Source organism: Fusarium flagelliforme (genome assembly GCF_020744385.1).
Source record: "Fusarium flagelliforme strain FIESC 12 MPI-CAGE-AA-0113 chromosome Unknown B0J16scaffold_6, whole genome shotgun sequence".
Taxonomy (NCBI): domain Eukaryota; kingdom Fungi; phylum Ascomycota; class Sordariomycetes; order Hypocreales; family Nectriaceae; genus Fusarium; species Fusarium flagelliforme.
Window position 1 is genome coordinate 1,324,141 of NW_025763508.1, and position 24,123 is coordinate 1,348,263.

The 24,123-nt window shown below is 49.2% G+C and overlaps 8 protein-coding genes across 8 annotated transcripts; 4 read left to right on the forward strand and 4 right to left on the reverse strand.

The window, feature by feature from the left end:
* The first annotated feature begins 3,050 nt into the window (after window positions 1-3,050).
* B0J16DRAFT_171261 (uncharacterized protein) lies at window positions 3,051-6,154 on the forward strand. Its single transcript, XM_046122419.1, has 3 exons — window positions 3,051-3,218; window positions 3,393-5,927; window positions 5,984-6,154. The coding sequence occupies exons 2-3, from the start codon at window positions 3,425-3,427 to the stop codon at window positions 6,007-6,009; spliced, it is 2,529 nt and encodes an 842-aa protein (XP_045980025.1). The 5' UTR covers window positions 3,051-3,218; window positions 3,393-3,424; the 3' UTR covers window positions 6,010-6,154.
* A 1,636-nt stretch (window positions 6,155-7,790) lies between these two features.
* B0J16DRAFT_346941 (ribosomal protein S5 domain 2-type protein) lies at window positions 7,791-9,567 on the forward strand. Its single transcript, XM_046128511.1, has 2 exons — window positions 7,791-8,211; window positions 8,421-9,567. Exons 1-2 carry the CDS (start codon window positions 7,943-7,945, stop codon window positions 9,484-9,486), a joined length of 1,335 nt encoding a protein of 444 aa, XP_045980026.1. The 5' UTR covers window positions 7,791-7,942; the 3' UTR covers window positions 9,487-9,567.
* Window positions 9,568-10,025: 458 nt separating this feature from the next.
* B0J16DRAFT_322930 (uncharacterized protein) lies at window positions 10,026-10,475 on the reverse strand (the record flags this gene model as incomplete). The annotated part of the gene is made up of 3 exons (XM_046125739.1): window positions 10,026-10,203; window positions 10,263-10,321; window positions 10,383-10,475. The coding sequence occupies 3 exons, from the start codon at window positions 10,473-10,475 to the stop codon at window positions 10,026-10,028; spliced, it is 330 nt and encodes a 109-aa protein (XP_045980027.1).
* A 1,525-nt stretch (window positions 10,476-12,000) lies between these two features.
* On the reverse strand, window positions 12,001-14,166 carry B0J16DRAFT_346946 (Aldehyde/histidinol dehydrogenase). Its single transcript, XM_046128512.1, has 4 exons — window positions 13,612-14,166; window positions 12,834-13,548; window positions 12,615-12,784; window positions 12,001-12,534 (listed from the first exon to the last, which is right to left on the reverse strand). Exons 1-4 carry the CDS (start codon window positions 14,014-14,016, stop codon window positions 12,421-12,423), a joined length of 1,404 nt encoding a protein of 467 aa, XP_045980028.1. The 5' UTR covers window positions 14,017-14,166; the 3' UTR covers window positions 12,001-12,420.
* A 362-nt stretch (window positions 14,167-14,528) lies between these two features.
* Window positions 14,529-16,145, forward strand: B0J16DRAFT_171298 (Pre-rRNA-processing protein ESF2). The gene has a single exon (XM_046122421.1). The coding sequence runs from the start codon at window positions 14,845-14,847 to the stop codon at window positions 15,817-15,819; it is 975 nt and encodes a 324-aa protein (XP_045980029.1). The 5' UTR covers window positions 14,529-14,844; the 3' UTR covers window positions 15,820-16,145.
* B0J16DRAFT_171293 (NMD3 family-domain-containing protein) lies at window positions 16,001-17,851 on the forward strand. Its single transcript, XM_046122420.1, has 2 exons — window positions 16,001-16,248; window positions 16,321-17,851. Exons 1-2 carry the CDS (start codon window positions 16,181-16,183, stop codon window positions 17,804-17,806), a joined length of 1,554 nt encoding a protein of 517 aa, XP_045980030.1. The 5' UTR covers window positions 16,001-16,180; the 3' UTR covers window positions 17,807-17,851.
* Window positions 17,852-17,895: 44 nt separating this feature from the next.
* Window positions 17,896-19,082, reverse strand: B0J16DRAFT_387285 (uncharacterized protein; the record flags this gene model as incomplete). The annotated part of the gene is made up of 3 exons (XM_046131661.1): window positions 17,896-18,754; window positions 18,804-18,855; window positions 18,908-19,082. The coding sequence occupies 3 exons, from the start codon at window positions 19,080-19,082 to the stop codon at window positions 17,896-17,898; spliced, it is 1,086 nt and encodes a 361-aa protein (XP_045980031.1).
* A 2,466-nt stretch (window positions 19,083-21,548) lies between these two features.
* On the reverse strand, window positions 21,549-23,182 carry B0J16DRAFT_322935 (pyridoxal phosphate-dependent transferase; the record flags this gene model as incomplete). Its single annotated transcript, XM_046125740.1, has 3 exons — window positions 21,549-22,619; window positions 22,932-22,991; window positions 23,069-23,182. 3 exons carry the CDS (start codon window positions 23,180-23,182, stop codon window positions 21,549-21,551), a joined length of 1,245 nt encoding a protein of 414 aa, XP_045980032.1.
* Window positions 23,183-24,123: the final 941 nt, after the last annotated feature.

The following is a 24,123-nucleotide window of genomic DNA, read 5'->3' on the forward strand; positions in this document are numbered from 1 at the left end:
TATAGAGAAGCATCACCCTGAATTGAAGGCAAGATCATCACCGTGGAATTGGGAAGAGTCTCATGACCGCCATAGAAAAGTACCAAGACACCTCGACACAGCCAGCCGAGACAATAGTATTCGAGAAATCCCGAGCTCTGAATTGTCAAGTGACACGCGAGCCCTTGATCCATCGCCAATTGCATATCGAAATTCCCCGAGATTCCTCAAGAGGAAAGTGATCAATACGCAATGACGCTGAAAGTTAAATGTGTAGCTGCGAGGCATATTGAGATTCCGTAGAATCGCGAAAGCTGAAACCGCGTAAGCAAAAGGATGCCATGCATGGCAGCGCAAATGCGCTTCATGTGACACAATGCAATCTATCTACGGGAATGCAAGTCTTTGGCAAATTAGTGCTACGTCAGAGTGCTTCTTGTGTACATATTGGGACGTTGCGAGAAATCTGATAGTTGGCTACATGTCGTCAAGGTCCTACCTAGGCATAAGCAACTCGTAACTTTGTTCCGAGTAGCGTCGGAAGCTGATGAGGTTTTCGAACTCCGGTCCGGTTTTGTTACGGATTGATAAAGAGATCGCCGGGCGAACCATCTGATAGAGTACTGGAGCGAAGCAACGTCTAATCTCCAATTCTCCAAAATCTCCAATCTTTAGACGGATAATTGATGGAGTTAAAGAAGCGAAAATGCCGGGCTGGTCTTTTACGTCCGATCGGACTCGGCTATTTAGCTCTAGCGAGAAAAGTGACAGGCCAGGGATTATAGTAGAACTGTCGTCAGCCAGAAAGTAGAGAATCCATACTGATCCGTAGCATCCGCTGGAAACGGCTCTTTTTCGTTGATGGGCAATCCATGTGACGGACCAAAATTGCATTTGCAGCCCTGCAGTACTGCCGCACTCCATTACAGCCCTGAGCCCCAGGCATCACTTTGTCGACGTCGCCACATGATGACTGTTCATCATGATCAAAGCCTTATTGTTTTTTTTTATTTACTTTGTGGCTAGGGCAAATGGAGGAGTTGGCGGAGGGTCGACGGAGTTGCACTAATTGCCCCGGAGGTTGAACCCGATGAGTAAGACTTTGGGGGCTGGTGTACACTTGTCCCGGCCTCCTTGGTAGGTCAATTTTAAGCAGCTGACAATGTTGTTTTTCACACACAGCCTGGTTGATTTTAAAGTTGTTTGCCACACCTTGTCAAGACTTGTGTGTGTTGACGTAGGAATTTGTAGGTTTCACTCGGAGCAGAAATACCGATAGATGAGTACCGATATTCACGATAGAAGGTATCAGCGAATTCTTTCCCTTCGGTAATTCAATTATCGTAAATGGTCCGCCTTGATCCACCATCATGGTCACCTGCCCGAGAAAGGTAGAGGAAAAAATACAAAAAAAACAAAAAAAAAAAAAGTTCATTACAATAACAAATCGATAAAAAGACTGAAGTTATCGAGGTCCAGGTGTCCTCTCTGAGCGGGACATCTGGCAGCAACCCGACAGGCTGGACTTGGAGTCCCGGCTTCTCCCTCAGACTTTGACGCTAACGATAGAACAAGACTTTTTGTCCAATCAAAGCTGAATAGAACTACATCTAAGGAAGTCTAAGACAGGGAGGGCTAGACAAAACCACCGGTTTGTTATCGCCGTGGCCACCATCAGAGTCTAGAGAGTTGGATGAGTCCTAGTCCAGTTAAATCGATGACTGCTTGAGGACCCTTGCACCCTTGGCCCTGAGCCCTGGGTCTGTTGTTGACGATGGAAGGAACATGGATGGATCAAGGTAACGAAACGTAAAGCAGTTGTCTGCATGTCAAGACTAGAAAACGGTTCCGTTACTCGCTTAAACGAATCGTCAGTTGCGGTCAGACCAAGGGTCGTGTGCGTCAAACCTGCAGATTCACAAAACTATTTTGGAAAATACAGACACTCAAACAAATATTCGTTCGTTTGTGTGCATGTCTCATATTCCTGGTAACATGCACTGAGTCTTTGGCGATCCTACAGCAAGAACCTAGTAAAGAGGTAACATCATGAAAAATAACCTACGAAAAAGCAAGGAAGGGAAAACTTTTGCATGCCGGACAAGAGGGAGTTCCCAGAATTCCGTGAAAGCTGATTGGCTAATGATAATCGACTTTGATGGGTTCTCCAGAACGCCAACTCAAATGGCCTAGGATGTTCTGCTGATGGATGCTGCAGTTTTATGCGAGCGGTGGGAACTCGAGAATCTGCTCGCTACTGTACTGTATCTTTTGCAGCATCAATGATCGGTGTGAATGCGCGTGTAATGGACTAAGCAGTTTGAATCTTTGCCACATGCATTAGAGCCCCCCGCAGCTAGTTAGAGTAGGAAGAGTAAAGAGGCACCCATCATCTTCACCTGTGGCTCACCTGGAAACTAGAACTGGACCTGTACTGTAACTGGAAGCTTCTGAGGACCTCCGGAGGTTCTAGGGAAGTTTGATTGAGTAAGAGAAAAAAAGACGGGACTGGAGACGGAGCTGAATGGGAATAACTCTACGTACGGTACTTACTGGAGACAACAGCTCGTACAGGCACAGGGCCTTGAGTCATTCCAGAACCTCCCGCACCTCACCTACAGCAGCTAGTCTCCCAGGCACCCACACACTGAAAAAGAACACCTTGACCCCTGTCGACACCCACAGATGAGCCACTGCGGAGCCCTGAACAGTCCGCTGCAACCAACTAAACTCATGATCCGAACTCCGCGCCGCGACAAGGCCACCACGGACACGCAGCCATCATCGATGATGTTTAGGTACTTTGGAGGTAGCGATAACGAACTAAAAATGCCCCATCTTGAGGGCTCAGTGAGGGTTTCCCCACACTAAGCTGCCTCTTGACGTCCGCTGTAGCGAGAAATACCGTAGGTTTGTAGGGGGGAAAGGCGTAGACTGTACAGTACCTGCCAAGGTTCCACTGCACCTCAGGCAAAGAGCAAAAAAGGAAGCCACTCCCCCGACCCTAAGACCTGGGTCCGTGTCGAATACTCATCATCTCAATTAACTAACACCCGAGGACAAATCTACCAACCCCGGACAAACGGTAGTCATAATTTTCTTCTTTCGATCCTCTCTACCTTTTCTTCCTTCCTCACTCTCCCCTAACCATTTATCTATTATTCTGGTCGGCGCGTTTGTTTGACGGCGTACTTGCTGTCAAATGAACCTGCAATTGATATAATCGATTCTTTTCTATTGTAAGTGCCACTTCCAGCGTTTTCGGTCCACCACACACCACTTTTCCTCCACGCCTCCCCAGATCGCGTGGTTCGACCTCACAATCGTTCGACTTCCAACGGCACTTGATTATGCTCGACACACAGCGATCATTGCTTTTCCAATTGTACCTGTTACTAATATAGACTCTTTAGTCTCCTCTCCTCCCCATCTGGGTGATTTCTAAATGCCCACCATATACTCCTCCCTCTACTCGAATTTCGTCCGTCAAGGATCAACATTCGCAAAGTCAATTACAACACACGGTTACGCGCAATCCGTTGTTGCCGCCGCACACCCTCACGTCCTCAACTCACAGAACCGACCTGTCTTTGTTCGACGAAAGACCAACCGACTCAATCGCTTCTCTAACCTCCAGCTTCACTCTGCCTTCCACACCGAGCGCACAGCATCTTCGGGCCTTCCGTCCGTAGAGCACCGCCCCGGCCACAACCATGGAGGTTTAGACGCGTATTTCGAGGCCTTGCAACACCAGCAGGCCACCGGTGAAGTCGATTCCGAATGGACCCAGTTCGACTTCCAGAAGAGTATTGAGTGGAAGCCTAGCGCAGCATCCATTCTTACCAAGGACCAAACCGCCGCTCAAGAGGTTATTGAGCAGGCTTTGATTGAGGATGCTGAAGTCAAGTCGAACTTGTCAATTGAGGACCAAGCGGCTCTTGCGCACATTGATGCTGCCCTTGAGCGCGAGCTTGAGGTACGAAGTCTGCAGGAGGCGGCTGAAAATGCTGTCGCCGAAGGACGACCGATCTCATCCCTTGGTTTCAAGACACGATCGCCAGTGGTTTCTAGGTCGCAAACTCCTGGAAGTGTCGCCCGAAGCGCCACTCCGCCAGTAGACCCCCAGTCACTGTACTATGCCGACCACCTTCACAAGCTTGCTCATGATGGCCGCTATGTCGAGATTCCCGCCGTGTTCGAGGCCATGCTGGCAACTGGCGTTCAACCGATCGCCGGTGCCTACAATGCTCTCTTGCTGGCAGCTATTCATATTCCCATGAAGAAGATCGAGATTGTTTCTAAGGCTCTCGACGTCTACGCTGATATGCTCAGGAGGAAGGTTTCGCCAGACGCTGACACTTTTAACATTCTTGTCGGTCTTCTGGCCTCTCGATGCCTCGAGGTTGCTGAGCTGAAGGCTGCTTTGGAAGACAAGCGGGTACGATTCGGTGGCATGGATGAGCCTGGCAAGTTCATGCTCGCCTCCCACGAGTTTGAGCATGCTATTCTCTGCGAGGACGACCGCCTTGATTTGGCCATCAAGCTGTTCGACACATCAGTTAATACTGACGTTGCCGAGTACACTGCCGAGACTTACCACCAGCTGATTACTGCTTGTGCTAAGGATGGACGTGTTGCCGATATGCTCCGTCTTTTCGAGCACATGGAGGCCAGCCACATCGCCCCCTTTGCCGCTGTTTTCCCTACCATGATCACTGCTTTCGCCTCCTCCGGTGACTTGATTAGCGCTGTCGAATGCTACAATGAATACCGCAACCTGGCTATTGCTCACGATGATGGACAGACCACCCTCAACGACCGACTTGATGCTGAGGTCTACGCAGCAGTTATCAATGCCTACGTGGTTACTGACAAGATTGAGGGTGCCATGAAGTTCTTCTCGAAGATTGTTACCGAGTACGGTGTCCGCGCTGCTGACATCAAGGATGCTTTAGTTACTACTGGTTTTGTGAAGGGTTTCATCACTCGTGGTATCTACCAGGAGGCTTTCCAATGGGCACAGTCTGTTGAGGCTGAATCCCGTGCAAAGGCCATGAGCGAGATTGCTACCATTGCTGCTGATAAGGGCGACAAGGAAACCGCCGTCGCCGCTTACAGTGGCATGCCCTCTTATGCTGACGACCTGGTGACCCCCGCTACTGCTCTTCTCGCTATGAGCGTCCGTGAAGGCGATGTTGTTAGCGCTTCGAAGTACTGGCAAGCCTTGAACAACCCCGAGGTGCAGACTACCACTGCTTTCATCGAGCCCACAGCCATGTATGCTGTTGCTTTGATTGGCTCTGGTCAGGTTGCAGAGGGTTTGGCTCAGTCCGAGATGATGTTCCAGCGAATTCGAGCATCACTTTCCGAGGCCCAGCCTCATCTCGTTGAGGAGGTCGAGGAGGGTGTCGAGTTCATCTCTCGATACATGGAGACTCGAGGCATCGTTGACCCCCGTCAACTTGCTCCTCAGGTCCTCGACTTCACACAACAATCAGCGCCCGTTTCTTCTTACATGCCAGCTCCCGCCGTTCCCAGCTTTGAGGATACCCACGACCCTTATGCCCACACCACCGACTTCAAGGGCTCTTCGCTCATTGCCGAAGACCTTGAGGGTAACCATGGTCGCAAGGGACCTCGTCTCAGTGAGGCTCTCAACCGTTTCCGCAACATGCGACGTGCCGGCCGACATCCTCGTTACATCACCTACGCCAAACTCATCTCTGCTGCTGCTCGTGATGGCAAGATCGATCTGTGCTACGACATTCTTTCCATGGCCCGCACCGACATGCCTATTCTGCCTCAGTTTGCTGTTGTTCGCTATGGATGGTCTAGTATTCTCGACGCCATGGTAGGCGCTTGCCTTACTGTGGGCAACCGCGGACGCGCTGAGCAGTTCCACCAGGAGTTGCTTGAAATCGGCGCCAGTCCATCTGCGAACACTTTCGGTTTGTACATCACTACGCTCAAGGATTCAACCAAGACTTTTGACGAAGCTTCTGAGGCTGTCCGCATCTTCCACCGTGCTAAGGCTGAGGGTGTCGAGCCCAGCTCATTCCTCTACAATGCTCTCATTGGTAAGCTTGGAAAGGCGCGCCGCATCGACGACTGCCTTTTCTACTTCGGTGAGATGAGAAACCTCGGAATCAAGCCTACGTCTGTCACCTACGGTACCATTGTCAACGCTCTTTGCCGTGTTAGCGACGAGAAGTTTGCTGAGACGCTATTCGACGAGATGGAAGCCATGCCTAACTACAAGGCCCGCCCCGCTCCTTACAACAGCATGATGCAATTTTTCTTGAACACCAAGCGTGACAAGTCAAAGGTTCTGGCTTACTATGAGCGCATGAAGGCTAAGGGTATTGCTCCCACCGTGCACACTTACAAGCTCCTTGTCGATACTCACGCCACTCTCGACCCCGTTGATATGGAGGCCGCCGAGGAGGTCTTGGGCATGATCCGTGCTTCGGGTCAGCGCGTTGAGCCTGTTCACTACGCTTCCCTTATTCATGCTAGGGGATGTGTCCTGCACGATATGGAAGGTGCCATGAAGATGTTCGATTCCGTTGTCAAGGAATCTCTCGTTCCTATCAGCGCCAGCTTGTACCAAGCTCTCTTTGAGGCTATGGTTGCCAACCACCAGGTTGCTGCTTCCGAGCCTGTACTTGCACACATGCGAAGCAAGGGTGTAGAGCTGACTCCTTATATCGCCAACACTCTGATTCACGGTTGGGCAGCTGAGAAACAGATTGAGAAGGCCCAAGGCATCTACGATGCTGTTGGTCGGGAGAAGCGAGAACCCAGTACATACGAGGCTATGACTCGTGCATACTTAGCCGTGGAGCAACGAGAAGAAGCCAAGGGTGTCGTTGGTGAGATGCTCACTCGCGGCTACCCCAGTGCTGTTGTCAACAAGGTCCTCGAGCTTCTCGGAGGAGGACAACAAGAAGTTGTTGAGTAGGGGGGTTATTTTATGAGCATTTGTTGATGTGGATATGGTAATGTTTTTTTTTATGTTGGCGTAATGTGCTTGATACCCTGTTGTTCTGATTAGAAGGTGGGGTTTGGCTGGTTTGGTTACGGTTTAGTATGGTTGGTTGTCTTGATACTGGGGGACATTTTTGATGAGTTGAATGTCATATTCGGGAGGCTCTGGTTGCCCTCGAATCCTTGGAAGGGACGGCGTTTGGGAATCAAAAAAAGGATTTTACGTGGAGCGTTTGCCTCTGAATGATTTGAATTTGGGGCCGGACGTTCCCTGGATAGATCATCACCACTCCAAGAAAGGGAAATCATTACATTGCATGCCATATCATGTCAGCAGCATAGAAGGGGCCGGGTCTTGTTTTTTCAGTTGGGAGGAAAAGATGAAGACCAAGGAGATGAGATACTTGGTCGAGTCAAGGGAAAGCATAGCAGATGGTCCTGCTGCTTGTACCATCAATACAATATAACAATGAAGAAATGACGGTTTTGTCATGAACTATGAGTCTCTCAATATGTGTGTCCTTGTGAATCGTGAATGTTATTTGTTGGAGTTTTGAACGAGTGAGACTTTTCGGCACTTGATGAAGGTGACGTGTAATTGGCATCATCGTTAGATAATTTGCTTATGTTAAGCTCAAGACTTGAGCCAAAGTTGGTTGAAAGTCTGGTAAAGCGTGAAGTGAATGAATGTTATTGGGCGATTCGTTCTCTGATGGCCTCCTATACTACAGTGTGAATCTTGCTGCGGTAGATATGATAAACACTGTGCTCTGTAGAAATGAGGCCCCGCTGGAGTTTGATGATTCTTCTCAATTCGGTAGTATTGCATCTATTACAGACAATTCTGGATAAGGAATATTACTCCGAATCACCGATACCTACTCTTTCCCTATCTTATATCAGCCTCAGTCTTTATACTTATCCCATTTGTTTGTCTTGACCGCCTAAGCCTAGTATATATACATATACCATTAAAATGACCCTCAAGCACCCCACCATCGCCGTCTCTGCCCCTGGCAAGGTCTTCCTCGCTGGCGGATATCTCGTCCTGGACCGGGAGTACACTGCCTTTGTATTCGGTCTGAATGCTCGCATTAACATCATTGCTGGTGACATTCACACCACTGCTGGTGTGCAGCTTACTGAGATTGTGGTTGATAGCCCTCAGTTCCTTGAGGCTCAATGGCGGTATGGATATCATCTCGCCGGTGAGGGCGGTGGTATCAAAGTGACCCAATTGCAAGTGTAAGTGGTATTCCTCATTCACAATCATGAGCCAGCTCGATATGCAGTTGTGCTATTGCTGTGAGACATATCAGTTCTCCAAACAGCTTCGAGTCCATGATAGGTTCGGCGATCATCATGATCCGACTGACTTGAACCAATCATTATCTCATCAACACAAAACTCTATATCAAAAGCTCTATACTTACTGTGCAATACTCACTCTTCAGTAGCGGAGCTCAGATCAACCCCAATCCCTTCGTCGAGACCACTCTCAGCTATGCTCTCACCTACATCGACCGTGTCGCTGGACAGCGTCCCAGCCACAGCTTGACGTCTACTCGTCTCATCATCCTCGCAGACAACGACTACTACTCTCACTCAGAAACTGACACCTCCCGTTCAGGCCGCTTCGCCAAGTTCCCTGTGACTCTGGGTGATGCTAACAAGACTGGTCTTGGCTCGTCTGCCGCTCTTGTCACCTCACTAACTGCCTCACTCCTTGTTCATTACTTGCCCGAGGATCTCTTTAACATCGAATCTGACAAGGGAAAGAAGACACTGCACAACTTGGCGCAGGCTGCCCACTGCGCTGCACAGGGCAAGGTTGGCTCGGGCTTTGATGTCGCGACCGCCGTTTATGGATCTTGCAGATACAGACGCTTCTCCCCCGCCACACTAAGCAAGATCCCTGAGCCCGGTGCGGCTGGCTTTGCTGATGCATTGGTGAAGCTCGTTGACGGCGAGTCCGAGTGGGACGTCGAGGTTCTCAAGGACGCTGTCATCATGCCCAAGGGCGTTGTTCTACGCATGTGCGATGTCGATTGCGGAAGCAAGACTGTCGGCATGGTCAAGAAGGTTCTCGCATGGAAGGCTGCGAACCCCGATGAGTCTAAGGCGCTTTGGGACGAGCTACAGAAGCGTAACGAGCAGTTGATCGCCACTCTTAACGCTGGTGATGTTGCGCAGCTGCCAGAGAAGGTCGGTGCCGTACGAGAGAAGATTAGAGAGATGGGTACTGCCAGCGATGTTCCCATCGAGCCCCAGAGCCAGACTGAACTTCTCGACGCTCTAAGCACTGTCGAGGGAGTCTACGGTGGCGTCGTTCCCGGTGCAGGAGGTTATGATGCCCTTGCTCTCCTCATGAAGGACGACCAGGAGACCAAGAAGCGAGTAGAGGTGTTCCTGGAGAAGTGGGCAGCTGAGAAGGGCACAAAGGTCAAGCTGCTCGGCGTTACAGGAGAGATGGAAGGTGTCCGCTCCGAGAGTCTGGACGTGTACGCCGGTTGGGTCTAATCTGAGAGAAGTGAAGCGAGGACGCATGCATGTCTTAAACATGCAAATGAAATGAAACATGCCATGATATGACGCTCTCCCAACCAACGACTTTTGTTTTGTCCACATTCCTGAACAACGCGCGTGAGAAACATTATAATGAGTATAAGCCATGTCATTTCATGTTATCAGTGAAGTATCAATTTTAGGGGTCCAGGAGGAGATGAAGAGTAAAAATGATTAATTATCAAATTAGATTATACGCCGGGTATGATGATGTTCTGTTTTGATGTTGATGTTCCCATTCCCATGGTTCCGTAGATGCCCATTCCATTCTTTTTCATCCCAGTGATCCGTAATTCGCCTTTTAGCGGTTCATTATCGTACAATACCAATAACAATAGTGTGTAGCCTTCCCGTAAAGCGTGTTGCTCAAACAAACAAGTGATGTGTTTTCCCTTTTCTAGGATAATGACGCCCCGTCCCAAACAAACTTCTAAATGGCCGTGAAAGAATAAAGCATAAAGCAATACAAGGTTGATTAACGTGTCGACATTCGATTAGTGAAGGCTCTCGGTGGATGAGACCGAGTTCGATGTGTGAACCGACTTCATAGCTGGTCGAACTGGGTGGGAGAAGAGGCTTGATGTCGAACAGGGTGAGCGAGGAGCGATGGGACTAGGAGGGTCTGCGATGCCGATTCGGCTGGCGGCAGCTTGTTCTCGAAGCATAGCGAGTCTGAAGAGCCAAGTTAGCTTTGATAATTTAGATGTTGACCCGTATAAGAGTGGACTTACTGTTCATCTGATACGCCTGGCAAATTGACAGGGTTCTTCTCAAAGTTGAATGGTGCAGACTGTAAGTAAAACGTTAGCTCAGGAACCAGTCAAGATACCCTGAAAAGTGCATTGACTTACAATATCCAAGCTCCGCTTCTCCTTGCGACGTCGTTGACGAACAATAGTCTGAACACGCTCACGGAGCATGTGGAAGTCGTCTGAGATATGCATTGTAGAAGATCGAAGTCGATTACCGAAGGGAAGATCAAAACACCGAGGATCTCGTCTCTCGGAAGTGTAAAGAGCTGCGGATCCCATTAGGTCGACTTGGTGGAGATGATTCTCTTATAGAAGAGAAGAGCAAGTGGCGAAGTTTGAAGAGAGAAGAAGCAGAAAGCCAAACCAGGGCTGGTGTTCCAGAACCGAGCTGAAGTTGAAATGGTTGGGAAAGAGGCTGACTGAAAAGAAGAAGAAAGGCGGATGATTGGAATTTTGTAAAGAAAGAGAAGAAGGCGGGAAATTGAGGAAGGAAGTATAGAGAGAAATAATAGAGTAGAGTAAGGTAAGATGAAATAGATTGTCAGTGCGGTAGCTGAAGCTGAAGCCTCGTTTTGTTTTAGTAGGTAGTTTAGTCTGACAGTCTAGAGACGAAGGAACAAAGAAGGGAAAAGGCACGCGGCCTTTGAATGAGAGAGTGTGAGTGGTTGGTGGAGTTTGACTCTGGTATGTTTTTGATACAAAGAGATTCAAGTCTGAGTTGAGTGTCACTAATGTCAGGTACCGGAGTAGATTGGAATGAACAGTGAAGGTTGGTTGTATAGGTAAGTAGCCTGTAGAAAGAGAGAGCCCGGGTTATAGTGAGTTTAGATAGTATAGGTCAGAAAAAAGAAGGACAGGAATGGAATGTATGTATGTGCTGTACATTAACAAAAATGACAAGCACAGGCAGCACAAGATCCAAGCACTAATAAAAAAGATAGAAATTAAACAGGACGAAAGAGGCAAATGCCAATTAATATAAGATACGAGCTTGACAAAGAGAAGACAACAAGTCTGACTGCAGATGCAAGCAAATGTTGTGTCAGTGACTAGACTATCCCTCCGCGTGCAGGCAGTAGGCAGGCGCAGGGAGAAAGCTAGACTAGTACCTAGGTAGGTAGGTACCTGTAGTTGTTCTGGAATGTCGCCAAATACACTGGAATTCCAGCGGCTCGGGTGCCCTGTAATTTCTGCACTCCACCGCCCCGAACTAGTGTCTCAGCTGAGGGCGACTGTCTAAGTTGGTGCGACGAAAGAGGGGGGTCATCAGTCAAAGAAAACGGTAGGCAAAGACCACAAGGAGGACACAGCTTGACTGATGGTTCTATATTCAGATTTTCTAGTCTGCAAACTAGTCTATCGATAAAGTGCACGGTCAAACTGACGTGACTCCTTTGTGTGGCATTTATTGGCCCGATGCTTATAAATGAAATTACATCCATGTACAAGGGCACCTTCAATATCATATACTCAATGCCGGGCATCCTTTTTTTGGTGAAGGGCAGAGGAGAAAAAGAAGCGGTGGCGTGGCGTCCCGTCTCTAAGCCAATTTCTCGTGCAACGTATACAAGAAAGGGAGAGGCGGTCATCAAAGTCAGGTCCAGGCCAGGAACAACTAATAACCCTGAAGAGGGATAGATAACAAAGTCAATATCAACAATTGAATAGCCTCAATAGAAAATAATCTCACATGCAAACATTTACTAACCTCATATTGCCTGAGTCTCATGTCGTCATCTCTGCTGCCACTCACAAGTTCAAGTGTGACTGGTTGTCGCAGATTGTTCGACTCGGCGATAAATTACCGAATGCAGCATATTCTCATTCTCATTCATCACCCAAAAAAAGCTTATGTTGATACTCATGAGTCCCTGTCTTGGCTGCCCGTTATCGAAAACGTCTCGTCTCACCCGCTTCTGTAGAATCCTTCTCGCCAGGGGAAACACTTCGACACTTCCTAGAGACAGCCCAGTCGCTAAGAGAAATGATGTGTGCATCTTAGGAAACAATACCAGATTTGCTTGCAGTTTATTTTGATTCATTTTAATACAGACGTCGTCTCATTATTCAGAGTCATTGTTGTCAAACATCCTGACCGTGTTTAACTAACAATCCCTCTCTTTAATTATCAATCCCTCTAGTTGGGGTAATCCTTAAGATGGTAGCTCTTAAGCTTAACAAACTGGTCAAAGCCAAATTTGCTAAGTGTTTGTCCCTTGCCAGAGTTCTTCCAACCAGTCCATGCCAGATCCTATTGTCAATAAGTCAGTAAAATGTCACTCATTACACAAGGCAAAGCCCTTTGTGCTTGTGGCGGAGAGGGGAACGTACCGGTGCCGGATAATCGCATCGGTTGACAAAAACGGTGCCGGCTTCCACATCCTCGGCCAGCTCGTATCCCTTGTCTGTATCCTTGGTCCAAATGCTGGCGGTCAGACCAAACTCGCTGTCGTTCATGTACTTGATGGCCTCGCTGTCGTCCTTGACCTTCATAACGGGAACTGTATCGTGGTCAGCACTATAGTAACAAGATCTCGTCGTAAGACTTACTAATTGGGGCAAATGACTCCTCAGTCATGACCCGCATGCTGTGGTTCACGCCCGTGAGAAGGGTGGGTTTCACAAAGTTACCCTTGGGGGGAGGGTTGCTGAAAGTCTCGTTTTCGGGAGTCGCATCCTTGGCACCACTGGCGACGGCGTCCTTGATATGTTCCTCGGCAGCTTCCTTCGATCGTTTTGAAACGACAGGTCCGATCTGAGTCTCCTTGTTAAAAGGGTCTCCGAGCTTGTAGCTCTTGAGAACCTTTTGCACGGCCTCAACAAACTGGTCGTGGATCTTCTCGTCGACATATACACGCTCGAGAGAGCAGCAGCTCTGTCCAGAGTTGAAGATGGCACCATCTACAATCTCTGCAGCAGCCCAATCAATATCGACATCTGATCGGACATATGCCGGGTCCTTGCCACCCAACTCCAGACCGACATTTACAATGCGGTCAGACGCAGCTTGTTGCACAGAAAGTCCTCCAGCCACAGAGCCCGTGAAACAAACCAGCTCGATCCTGGGATCACGCACGATGGTCTCCATGACTGTAGGAGAGCCGCAGTGGAAGTACTGGCAAACGCCATCCGGCAAGCCCGACTCCTTGAGGAGATCGGTCACACGCTCCACGATGGTAGGGGTCTGAGGTGAGGGCTTGAGAATTACACTGCATCCTGCAAGAAGAGCGGGAATAAGAGAGTTAACCAGGATGAGATAAGGGTACTAGACAGAGTCAGTGACAGAACTAATGCGATGCAGAAGCAGCAAAACGAGGCCAGTACTTACGTTCCACGCAAAGATGATGAGAACAGGTCCGACAGGGACCTTACGGATGAAGCGCTTGAAGCCCTTCTCGGGCTCACCGTCCGTGTCCTTAAGAGCCTCGTCGCTAATCTTGAGGAGATACTCACCACGCTTCACAGCTGTGGCGACCTCACCGGGTGTGTAGGAGATGGGGCGACCCATCTGAACAGTCAACTCCTCACCAAGCTCATCCTTCTTGGCCATGAGAGCATCAAGGAACTTGCGAACGATAGCTTGACGCTCCTTTAGTGTTGTCTTGCGGTAGCTCTGGAAAGCCTCGGCGGCGACCTTGGGGAGAGACTCAAGGTCGGCAGCAGAGGCGCCATTCCTGGTGAGGATGGCCTCATTTGTGTTTGGGGAGATTGTGGTGATTGTTTCGACAGACATATTGGGTGGTTTATGTGAGAGAGTGAGTTGAAAGAAAGAGCAATAGCAGTCAGACTATATCTTTGTAGTTGGCCACTTTTGAGGTTGGAAGTGGAGTATATGAGCTGGAGGTCATGAGTAAACCTAAGGCAGGTAGAAGTAGGTACCGCCTATCTCAGTTAAGGTAGCATGTTCCATGACGGCGGTTGGCGGCTCGCGGCTCGCGGTCTTGCCCCACGTATTATGGACTACAGTACATCCAAGTACCGATCTTCGGCAGCGTCATGATAGAAACCCCGCCACGGATTGATAAGACATGATAATATAATTCGAGATTGATAGAGAAGTCATGAGATCGATTGTAGAGAAGCTAGCTCCTATTTAGTTCATTATCATGTTTCGCTCAAGGGTAGCCAGATCATAAAGGTTGATCTTGAGTACAATTGAACACCTTCACGATGGCAAATATGAGTATTGTGCATGCAGTTTGGGTCATTAGAATTGGTTATAGACTCGCAAAGCGATAAAGTATCGTTATATTTGGTAACAGCTATTCGAAGTACTGGTAATTAACTCCTGACGTTCTGCACACCTGTGACTGATATACAAGTCTTCAAAAAATTGTCCCTCCAAATCATCCTCTTATCAGTGACGTCGTTGCCTACCTACCCCTCCAAGTCACATGACCTATCTCCAATTCTCGATAGATCCCTGTACCTGTCTGAGCAAGGGACCGCACGACGGCTTATCTTATCAGCGATTTACTTTTTTTCTACACTCAGTTCTCCAGCCTCGCATAGGGAGACACCAATCCCAATAGCTGCCATTCGTTCACATTCAGTATTCAACATGGCGCCCGAAACCAAAAACGAGTTCCTCGAGATCGCTGACAGCGATGGAGAAAGCGACGTCGGCTACAACTCCGAAGAAGATGATATGCAAAAGGGTGGTCGCAGCGCCAAGCGACGGAAAGCCGACTCCGACGACGAAGATGATCTAGGAAGCGATGATGATCGCGATGCTAGCGACGATGAGGAAGAGGTGATTGAGAAGGGCTCGAAGAAGGCGCCAAAAGAAGACAAGAAGGAGGACAAGCCCGAAAAGCCTAAGCGCAAATCAAAAGACACCACATCAACAGAACTTCCCGACATTACAAGGACCTTGACGAAGAAGAACCTCGTCGCCTCCGAAGCTGCTATTAAGAAGTCAGGCGTCGTCTACCTCTCTCGCATACCGCCTTTCATGAAGCCCACCAAGTTGCGCTCCCTCCTCGAACCCTACGGCACCATCAACCGCATCTTCCTCGCTCCCGAAGATCCAGCTTCGCACGCCCGTCGCGTTCGCGCTGGCGGTAACAAGAAGCGTTCATATACCGAGGGTTGGGTCGAGTTCACCAAAAAGAAGGATGCCAAGGCTGTCTGCGATCTTCTCAACGCGCGCACCATTGGCGGCAAGAAGGGCGGCTACTATCACGACGATTTATGGAACCTGCTATACCTCAAGGGTTTCAAGTGGCACAACCTCACAGAACAAATTGCTGTCGAGAACGCAGAGCGCACCAGCCGCATGAGAGCCGAAATCAGCAAGTCGACAAAGGAGAACAAGGAGTTTGTCAGGAACGTGGAGAAGGCAAAGATGCTGGACGGTATGGCGGTCAAGGCCAAGACCAAGAAGAGGAAGGCAGACGCCGAAACCGACGGTCAGGCGGACGAGTCGGTGCGACAGGTCAAGCGGTCCTTCAAGCAAGTCCCTCTTGCAAAGAAGAAGTCGGATGCGGAAGAGCAGCCCGCCGAGGTCACGAGAGTATTGAGCAAGATTTTCTAATTTTCATACGAGCCACAGTTTTTGTCCTTCTTTTGTCTATAATACCTGATTTTGGCCCAAAAACCATGAATTTCTCAGTGATAGAATAGAATATCCATTTAAAACATGATGGCCCATCCAATGATCGGCATGATCAAATCTTTATCGAGCCAAGTGAGGTGGACCCTGAACTTTATGACTGTGTCTTGCATTTTCCAAAAATTTGCCCCGCGCCTGCCAAAAAATATTCTGCCCGATAAGCCGCTTATCAAGCGGCGGCGAACCAATTTCTCCCACTATTGGGTTTCGAAAGAGTCACTGAGCATCACTCAATTCCAACCCAAACATCACAGAAATTTCACCCACGACATCGTTGCCCAGCATGTCGATGGATTTGGATGACCAGCCTATCTCTATAGCCCCTGTCGCTCAGCAGCAGGGTGCTGCAACGTGAGTCTTGGTCCTTTTCAAAAACACCCCGCACTGTTGTCTTGGGCGCAAATGCTAATTCAAATCTTTCAGTATTCTGTGCTGTAACTGTGGTGCTCCCATCGATGGAACCGCTGCCTCTGGCGCTCTTTGCTACGACTGCATCAAGCTCACCGTCGACATCTCCCAGGGCGTCCAGCGAGAGGCGACCCTCAACTTCTGCCGAGACTGCGACCGATGGCTCATGCCCCCCACCAGTTGGATTGTCGCCGCTCTCGAATCTCGAGAACTGTTGGCTCTGTGCCTGAAGAAACTTCGAGGCCTGAACAAAGTTCGCATCATAGACGCCCATTTCATCTGGACAGAACCTCACTCGCGAAGAATCAAGGTCAAGCTCACTATCCAGGATGAAGTCCAGGATGGCATGCTGCTCCAGCAGAGTTTCGAGGTTATATATGTTGTGGCCTACCAACAGTGTCCCGAGTGTGCCAAGTCATACACTGCCAACGTCTGGCGAGCCGCTGTTCAGGTCCGCCAGAAGGTTCTTCACAAGCGAACCTTCCTTTTCCTCGAACAACTCATTATGAAGCATGGTGCGCACAGAGATACCCTTAACATCAGAGAAGCCAAGGATGGTATCGACTTCTTCTTCTCGCAAAAGAACCAGGCCGAGAAGTTCATCGACTTCCTCAACTCCGTGGTTCCCGTCAAGGTAAAGGCATCGCAGGAGCTGATTTCTCAGGATGTCCACACCTCCAAGAAGTCCTTCAAGTTCACATACTCGGCCGAGTTGGTCCCTATATGTAAGGACGACTTGGTTGCTTTGCCCATCAAGATGGCTAAGCAGTGTGGCAACATCTCACCTCTCCTTCTCTGCCACAAGATCGGTACTTCCCTCTACCTGATGGATCCTCAGACCCTCCAGACCTGTGATATCAGTGCGCCAATCTACTGGCGAGCCCCCTTCTTGTCTTTGACCGATACCCATGAGCTCGTTGAGTTCATCGTCATGGACATTGAACTCACAACAAACCAGAAGGGCAAGTGGACGCTTGCCGAAGCCACAGTTGCCCGGGCTACTGATCTCGGTGTCAACGACCGAACATACTTCACAAGGACTCATATGGGCCGACTTCTCCAGCCTGGTGACTCCGCTATGGGCTACCTCCTGGCTGAGACCGTTTTCAACAACACCGAATATGAGGCGATTGAGAATTCCAACACATACTCGTCAACGATTCCTGACGTGGTGCTAGTCAAGAAGCACTACCCCCGCCGCAGAAAGAACCGCAAGAGAAACTGGCAACTCAAGCGTATGGGCAAGGACGAGGGCGAGCTTCTTCCCAAGAAGGCCGACCAAGAACGTATGGATCAAGAGTACGAACAGTTCTTGCGAGATGTCGAGGAAGACGAGGAGCTCCGTGCTACGCTCGCCCTGTACAAGTCTAAGAAGAGAGAGGAAGAGGAGATGAGCGTGGCTGAGACTGAGGGTGATGATGAGGCTCCTCAGGTCGATATGAATGAGTTGCTGGACGACTTTGATGAGCTTACAATGCAGGACCGGCCAATGGAAGGATAGGACTCACATGAATAAAAGAACTGATTTGATTTTCGTAAAAATGTCTGTATTCCTGTGATTATGAGAATCCTAGTGTTGGTCTCCAATGCTTATATAAATGAAGGGATGTCATCAAGCGAGGAATTGACGGGTGCTTTGTGTTCCGTCTTGCGACTTTGTCCCCTTGACTTGCGACGGTCAGACATTCGTTTTGTAATCCCAAATATGTCGTCATCGTCAATGTCTTCATGGACATCGCTGCGTTTAGCTGCCCCCCGAGCCCCATCTCCTGGTGCTGTAGTTGGTCGCTTAGCGCTGGATCCTGACCGTGAAGTAATGTTCGTTGTTGTATTCAGCGCCCGAGGAGTACTGAAAGCCGGTCGAGGTGCTGAACGCGACATAGCCGGGCTTGAAGTTTGGGTTGTGCGCGCCGCTTTTGTCGCAGGTGTGCGTGAAGGCGTAGCGAGATCCAAGTCATCCCCATCATCAGTCTCGTCATCATCCGCCAGAGAAATATGTCTCTTCTGCCCAGATGAAGGTTTTGAAATATGCTTCATCCGTACCGGAGTAACCTTTTGTGAATCGAACCCAGCGGAAGCTCTCGTCTTAGCCGCGTCGGCCAGACCTGCTGAAATCCACTTATGCTCCTTCCTCGGACTTTCCATAAGACCCTGCAGACTCGAACCCGAGTAAGGTATGTTCTTGTTGTTAGAGGAGGTACCAAGAAGAGTGCGTTGCTTGGATTCTCTATGCGCGGTCTCATGACGTTGCCGCGCAAGAAGAGTAGGCGCGCCAACGACGGGGCGCTCTATTTCGCGGATTGTATCCGCGTTCTGGTGCTTAGCCAGGTTCTTTAGGCGGTTATACTCTGCGCGATGGAGATGGACGGTGAATTGGTGAGCCATGTTGACGAATTCGTCTTCGACCATGCGATAGCGATCATCGTGGTCTAGGCCAACTCTCATGAATCTGGACTGGTTAGCTGGTATTACAGTTTAGAGGGTGAAGTGAAACATACCTCTCTGGTGGTGGCTCCGGAGGAGGCGATGTCGACGGACTGCGTATGCCATCTATGAATCTTATGAGTCTTCATGGAATGACGGGGAGTTCGTAGTGTCATACCTTCTGCTTCGACAACGCGCTCACGACGCGGTGTCTTGGTAGAAGCCGAAGGAGTACCAGTTCGGCGATTTGGTGATCGAGAAGGCGTCGGATGTGGACTTTCAGATTTTAGAGATGGTTTCTTCTCTGGACTTGACTGGGCCGAGGATGTTTTCCACGGTAATTTTCTCCCCATGGCTGAAGGTGCATTGTTGGTGAGATAGGTTGTGTCAGTGTACCTGAATGGTGGTGAGGTTGGTGGGGGTTGCCAGTTTAGGCAGCTAAATGTGCCGAGGTGAGCTAAGGTGAGTGAGTGAAGTATCACAAACTCATGAAAATGCGAGTGTCACCCAACTAAGCATTTTATCATATACTGGATAAATCAAAAACATGATTGGATTGCTTGCTTTACTTGAAGATTTATGTATGAAGTTTCAGTACCGTCTACAGTAAAAATACCCTGAGATCTCTCAACTATTCCAAGTGAAGGAGATTTCGAACTAGGCTTGAGTTGCCAAAGATAATCTGGGACAAGAAAAGAAAACTACCAGATGTGAGGGCTCATTGAGATGAAAAATCTTGAGATGGAGGCTTCCAGGCAGTAAGAGCGAGCATTTCCTAAGAGTGTTTGATTCAGCAAGAGCACGACGGTTAATGTTATCACAAAGGCGTACTCATAGACATAGCGAGTTTCCGTAGCCGATATATTCCATCTCTTGAGTATTTGGTATAAATCAACAAATGATCTGGAGCGAGGCTCAGGAAACAGGTCTGGTTAAAGATAATCCATACCGTTATGTCGGTTTCTCTTCATCTCATTGCAAACCGCAGTTGATCAGTCGAAGTACTATGCTGTGTTAGAAACAATTGCCTGTAAGAATTGTACTTCTGATGAAAGCAATGTGCAATTGACGATGTCTTGGGAACGGACTGTTTCTCTAGCTGAGTAGTATTATAGAACTATATGCAGGGTTTTTGAAGCAGCGTAATTGTTTATAGAACTGAGATTAACTGAGAGGAATATTCTTAGTTTAACACATGTGAGTCTAATATTGTCAAGTTCACATTTCAAGAATATGAAGAGGCTTCCCTAGCTTTCATTAGACTCACTCTGTCACTGTATATCAAGCTAAAATCCAAAGACTTCACATGGTAGTAATATCTATCTTATCCCCTTCCACATCATATCATGAACAATTGTGTCCTGGTAATTATAGATCCAAGCTAAACTACGCATCCATCTATCCGTTCAACAATAACCAACAGTCATGTGGTCTCCTCTTCTGCTACCTACTCCACAAAGCTTTAACACACCCGCAATGTACAGCCTCGATCACGAAACCAGCACCATTCTCCAGGTTTCTTATTACCCCATAGTTTCCTTCCATACCTTGGTCTTCCCCGGCATCGGAGAAGTCCCGCCCAAGTACTCTGTACCGACCCGCTGCGGTGGATACGCCATTGTGTAATAGCCCAAGGAAACACTGGACAGTTTTTTTTTCCCCTTTCCACTGTTGATGGTTTCTAATGCTTTGAAGTTGATAATTTCATGATAGTCGGACTTTGTCGGGACAGTGTATGGATCCTATATTGTAATTGCCTGTCTAATGACATAACGATAACCAAACAAGACAGAAACAGCAGCAAGGTATAGACAAGCAGCAGCTTTGTAACGTCGAGTCTACCGTTTTCCCCAGTTACTAGACCTCGCTACCATTTCTGTATCCACCGTAACAAGTGAAAAAACCTCCACTACGCCGACTTCCCCCGTATCGTATCTTGTTTGTACCTGGTGATTGTCTCGCAGAGCTCGATTCTTGTGTACACGCCCCCCTTGTCCCCGGACAAGCGAGCGGCTCCCATGCGGGGAAAAGATAAAAAATTGCGGAGGTGGGCTGCTCCAGAAAAAAAGGAGGGAGAAAAAAAGACCGATGACTGCTTCTTTCTCGTCTTCCCCAGACGGGAGTTAAAAACAGCTCAGCCCATATCAGGGGAGTGCATGGCAAGTCCAAGACAAGACCAAAACCCCGCCTTCACGGTAAATCGGAGTCATGATACCGCGTCGGCGATAGCTACAACGAAACCGCAGTAGTAGACAGAGAGACTCCCCCGAGACCGCGAATTTTCCCCGAATATTCGTCGATGGAGTCCCGCCCAACCTCTTGGTCCGCTTCGGGTTACCGCTACAGCGAGAATAGTACTTTTACCTAATAAAGCAGGAACCGCCTGTCAGCCCAAGGTAGCCCAAGGTGAGAGGCGGGCCAATCGCAGCTGAGGATGGTGGGTTTCAAGGTGTTCATGCTACGTATATACCTGCTGTATCTGCGGGTAAAAGGTCTGGCGTATGCCAAGAATGTACCCTTGATGTTGTCCAAACATGTGAATACCCAAAACAGTCTCTGTCTTCTGTTTCACTACATCATCCTCACACAATATTGAAGAACGAATGGCAGTCATAGATTGTAGGTAGCAAATGCAGTCAAGGTATATTAGAAGCTGTCAACAGCATGCTAAAACAAGGATCGTTCAGTGCTTTTTTGCAGAGACCCAGTCATGATAGGTGATAATAATAAACATATCCAAACGCCGTTTCTTTCCAAGGTCTTGTAGGTAGTTGACCACTTTCATGAGTTCGTACACAATCCCAACAATCAAGTTCTATCTAAGCAGCATCTCGCACAACCTTGTCAACCGCCTTGGCAAAGTACTCAACGTTGTTATCGTTGAGACCAGCCATGCTGATACGGCCGTTCTTGGTCATGTAGACGTGGAATTCTTGTCGAAGCTGAAGCACTTGCTTCTCGCTCAACCCAGTAAAGCTGAACATACCGATCTGGTCGGTAATGTGGTTCCAGGTACCGGGGGTCTGGAGTTCCTCAAGCTTGCCACGGAGAGCATCACGCATGCTGATGATACGGCCAGACATGGTGCGCAGGTTCTCCTCCCACTCAGCGAAGAGGTCGCGGTCGTTGAGAACTGTGCTGACGATGCGGGCACCGTACAGAGGAGGGTTGGAGATCTCAGATCGCTGGAGGATAGCCAGTTGAGAGCCAATGCGGGTAATTGTGTTGGAAGCCTCAGGAGCGGGAGAGGTAACGGCGTGGAAGCAGCCGGCACGCTCTCCGTAAAGACCGAAGTTCTTGGCGAAACTCTGGGCAACAACGAGCTCGAAGCCTTGGTCGACAAAGTATCGGATAGCCCAGGCATCCTTGACGAGATCACCGGAGGCAAAGCCTTGGTAAGCAGTATCGAAGAAGGGGAAGTGGTTCTTCTCCTTCATGATAGAAGCGATCTCGGTCCACTGATCTTGGGTAGGGTCGACACCAGTAGGGTTGTGTGCACATGCGTGAAGGACGAAGACAGAGCCCTCGGGAGCGGACTGCAGAGTCTTCTTGAAACCCTCGAAATCAAGGCCCTTGGTCTCCTTGTGGAAGTAAGGGTATGTGTCGATCGAAAGACCGACATTCTTGAAGATCTGGTGGTGGTTCGCCCAGGTGGGATTTGAGAGGTAGACAGTCTGGTTGCCCTTGTAGAACTTGGCAAGGAAAAGAGCTCCCAAGTGCACAGCACCGGTACCAGAGATTGTCTGTAGTGTTGTCGAGCGCTTGTCTTGGATGGCAGAGGAGTCGGGGCCAAAGACTAGCTCGGCAGCCTTGGATGTGAAGCTGGCAATACCCGCGATGGGGGCATACTCGTGGTTAAGCTCAGGGTCGTTTCGCAGGATCTCATCAGCCTATGACAAACGTGGGGTTAGCTCGAATTTCAAGACGTAAATGTTTGACTGGAGTCGTGGCGGCGGGGCAATTGGGGCAAGTTGTGACGCATATTTGCATGAGAAGGATCCAGATGGCGCATTACAAAAAGGCGATCCCATGACGGGAAAGTCGCAATAATGGAAGGGCTTGAAGTAAGCCGAATCCACATCGGACTCGTCACCGGGTCTGGAAGTGCAATATTTGTGTATGCGACAGAGGAATGTGTTTGTTGGGAGAGGACAATGTCATGGAGCAACAGGGTGTAAGATGGGCTGGCGCAAGTTTCATACCTTCTTGACGACTGGCAACACCCAGGGCTTTGCGTTCTCATCTCTGTATGCGCCGATACCCTATGAGAATCAAGGTCAGCAACGACAATCATGACAAAAGCGCAGTTAAAACTCTGAGCATGGAGGGTTGAACTTACAAGATCAATCTTGTTAGGGCTGTCGTCGGCCTTGTACTCTCTTGCAAGACCGAAGAGAGGGTCTTCAGGTGCTTGGGGCACGACTTCGGCAGGGAAATTTGTAGTAGAAACCATTTTGGGCGAGATGTGATGAACGATAGAATTGAGTCGAGAGATGGAGGAAGATGAAGAAGGGACAGGCGCCGTTTTATCAGTCGAGCTGGAGCTTGAGATGCTCTGAGACCGAGTCTGACTTTGACCCTGACGGGGTGTGTTCAGTGACGGTGTCATAGTGGGCTGCGGCCCTGAAGATTGTCGATTAGGGGGGTAGGCAGAGGGGTCTTGGGGCGGTCCGGTGGCCTGGCTTTAGTGGAACCAGGGGGTGTGTTTGCGGGTGAGGTGAGGTGAAGTGAGGTGAGAGACTTCTTCCAATCGGCCTGAACCCCTGCGGGAGTGTGCGTTTTTGGGGTAAACAAAAAAGGTACCTAACAGCAACTTTGATCAGTAAGTTACGGTCCGCCGCAAGTCATGTTTGATTGACATGGAGTAAAAAAACCTGTTTTAGGCGACACAATAAAGGGAAATGTGCTGGGAATTGGCTGTCACAAGCTGCTTCAGTTGACCTCTAGGACGGACTGTCCGTGTAAGAGAAGATGGAGACTGATTGCTGTAGATCTGCGAGACACTTTCTCACAAAACAGGAGCCCAACGGTCTTTTCCCGTCCCATCCAGTCCCTTATCTCCAGAGGTCAAAGAGACTCGGAACTTCGTCCGGCTGGATTCCTTAGAAAGTAGAGATCCATGAATGAATATCCACTCCAAGGGCCAGAGGTTGCGTAAACCAGATTCTGGCCTGATGCAATTGGCCATGTCCCCAGCATGCGATGCACGCGGGCAAATCAGGCGCCGTTATTCCGGACAACTGGAGCTCTCGGGGGAAGGGGCGCCCGCCCGGTGCCAAACAGGACAGGACAGAGGTGGAAGGTGCAGCTCCAGCTGTGGGCTGGGCTCACCTCACCTCATCGGGCGGTGGACTTTTCTTGCACCTTGTGCTGCTTGTTGATGCTATCGTTGCA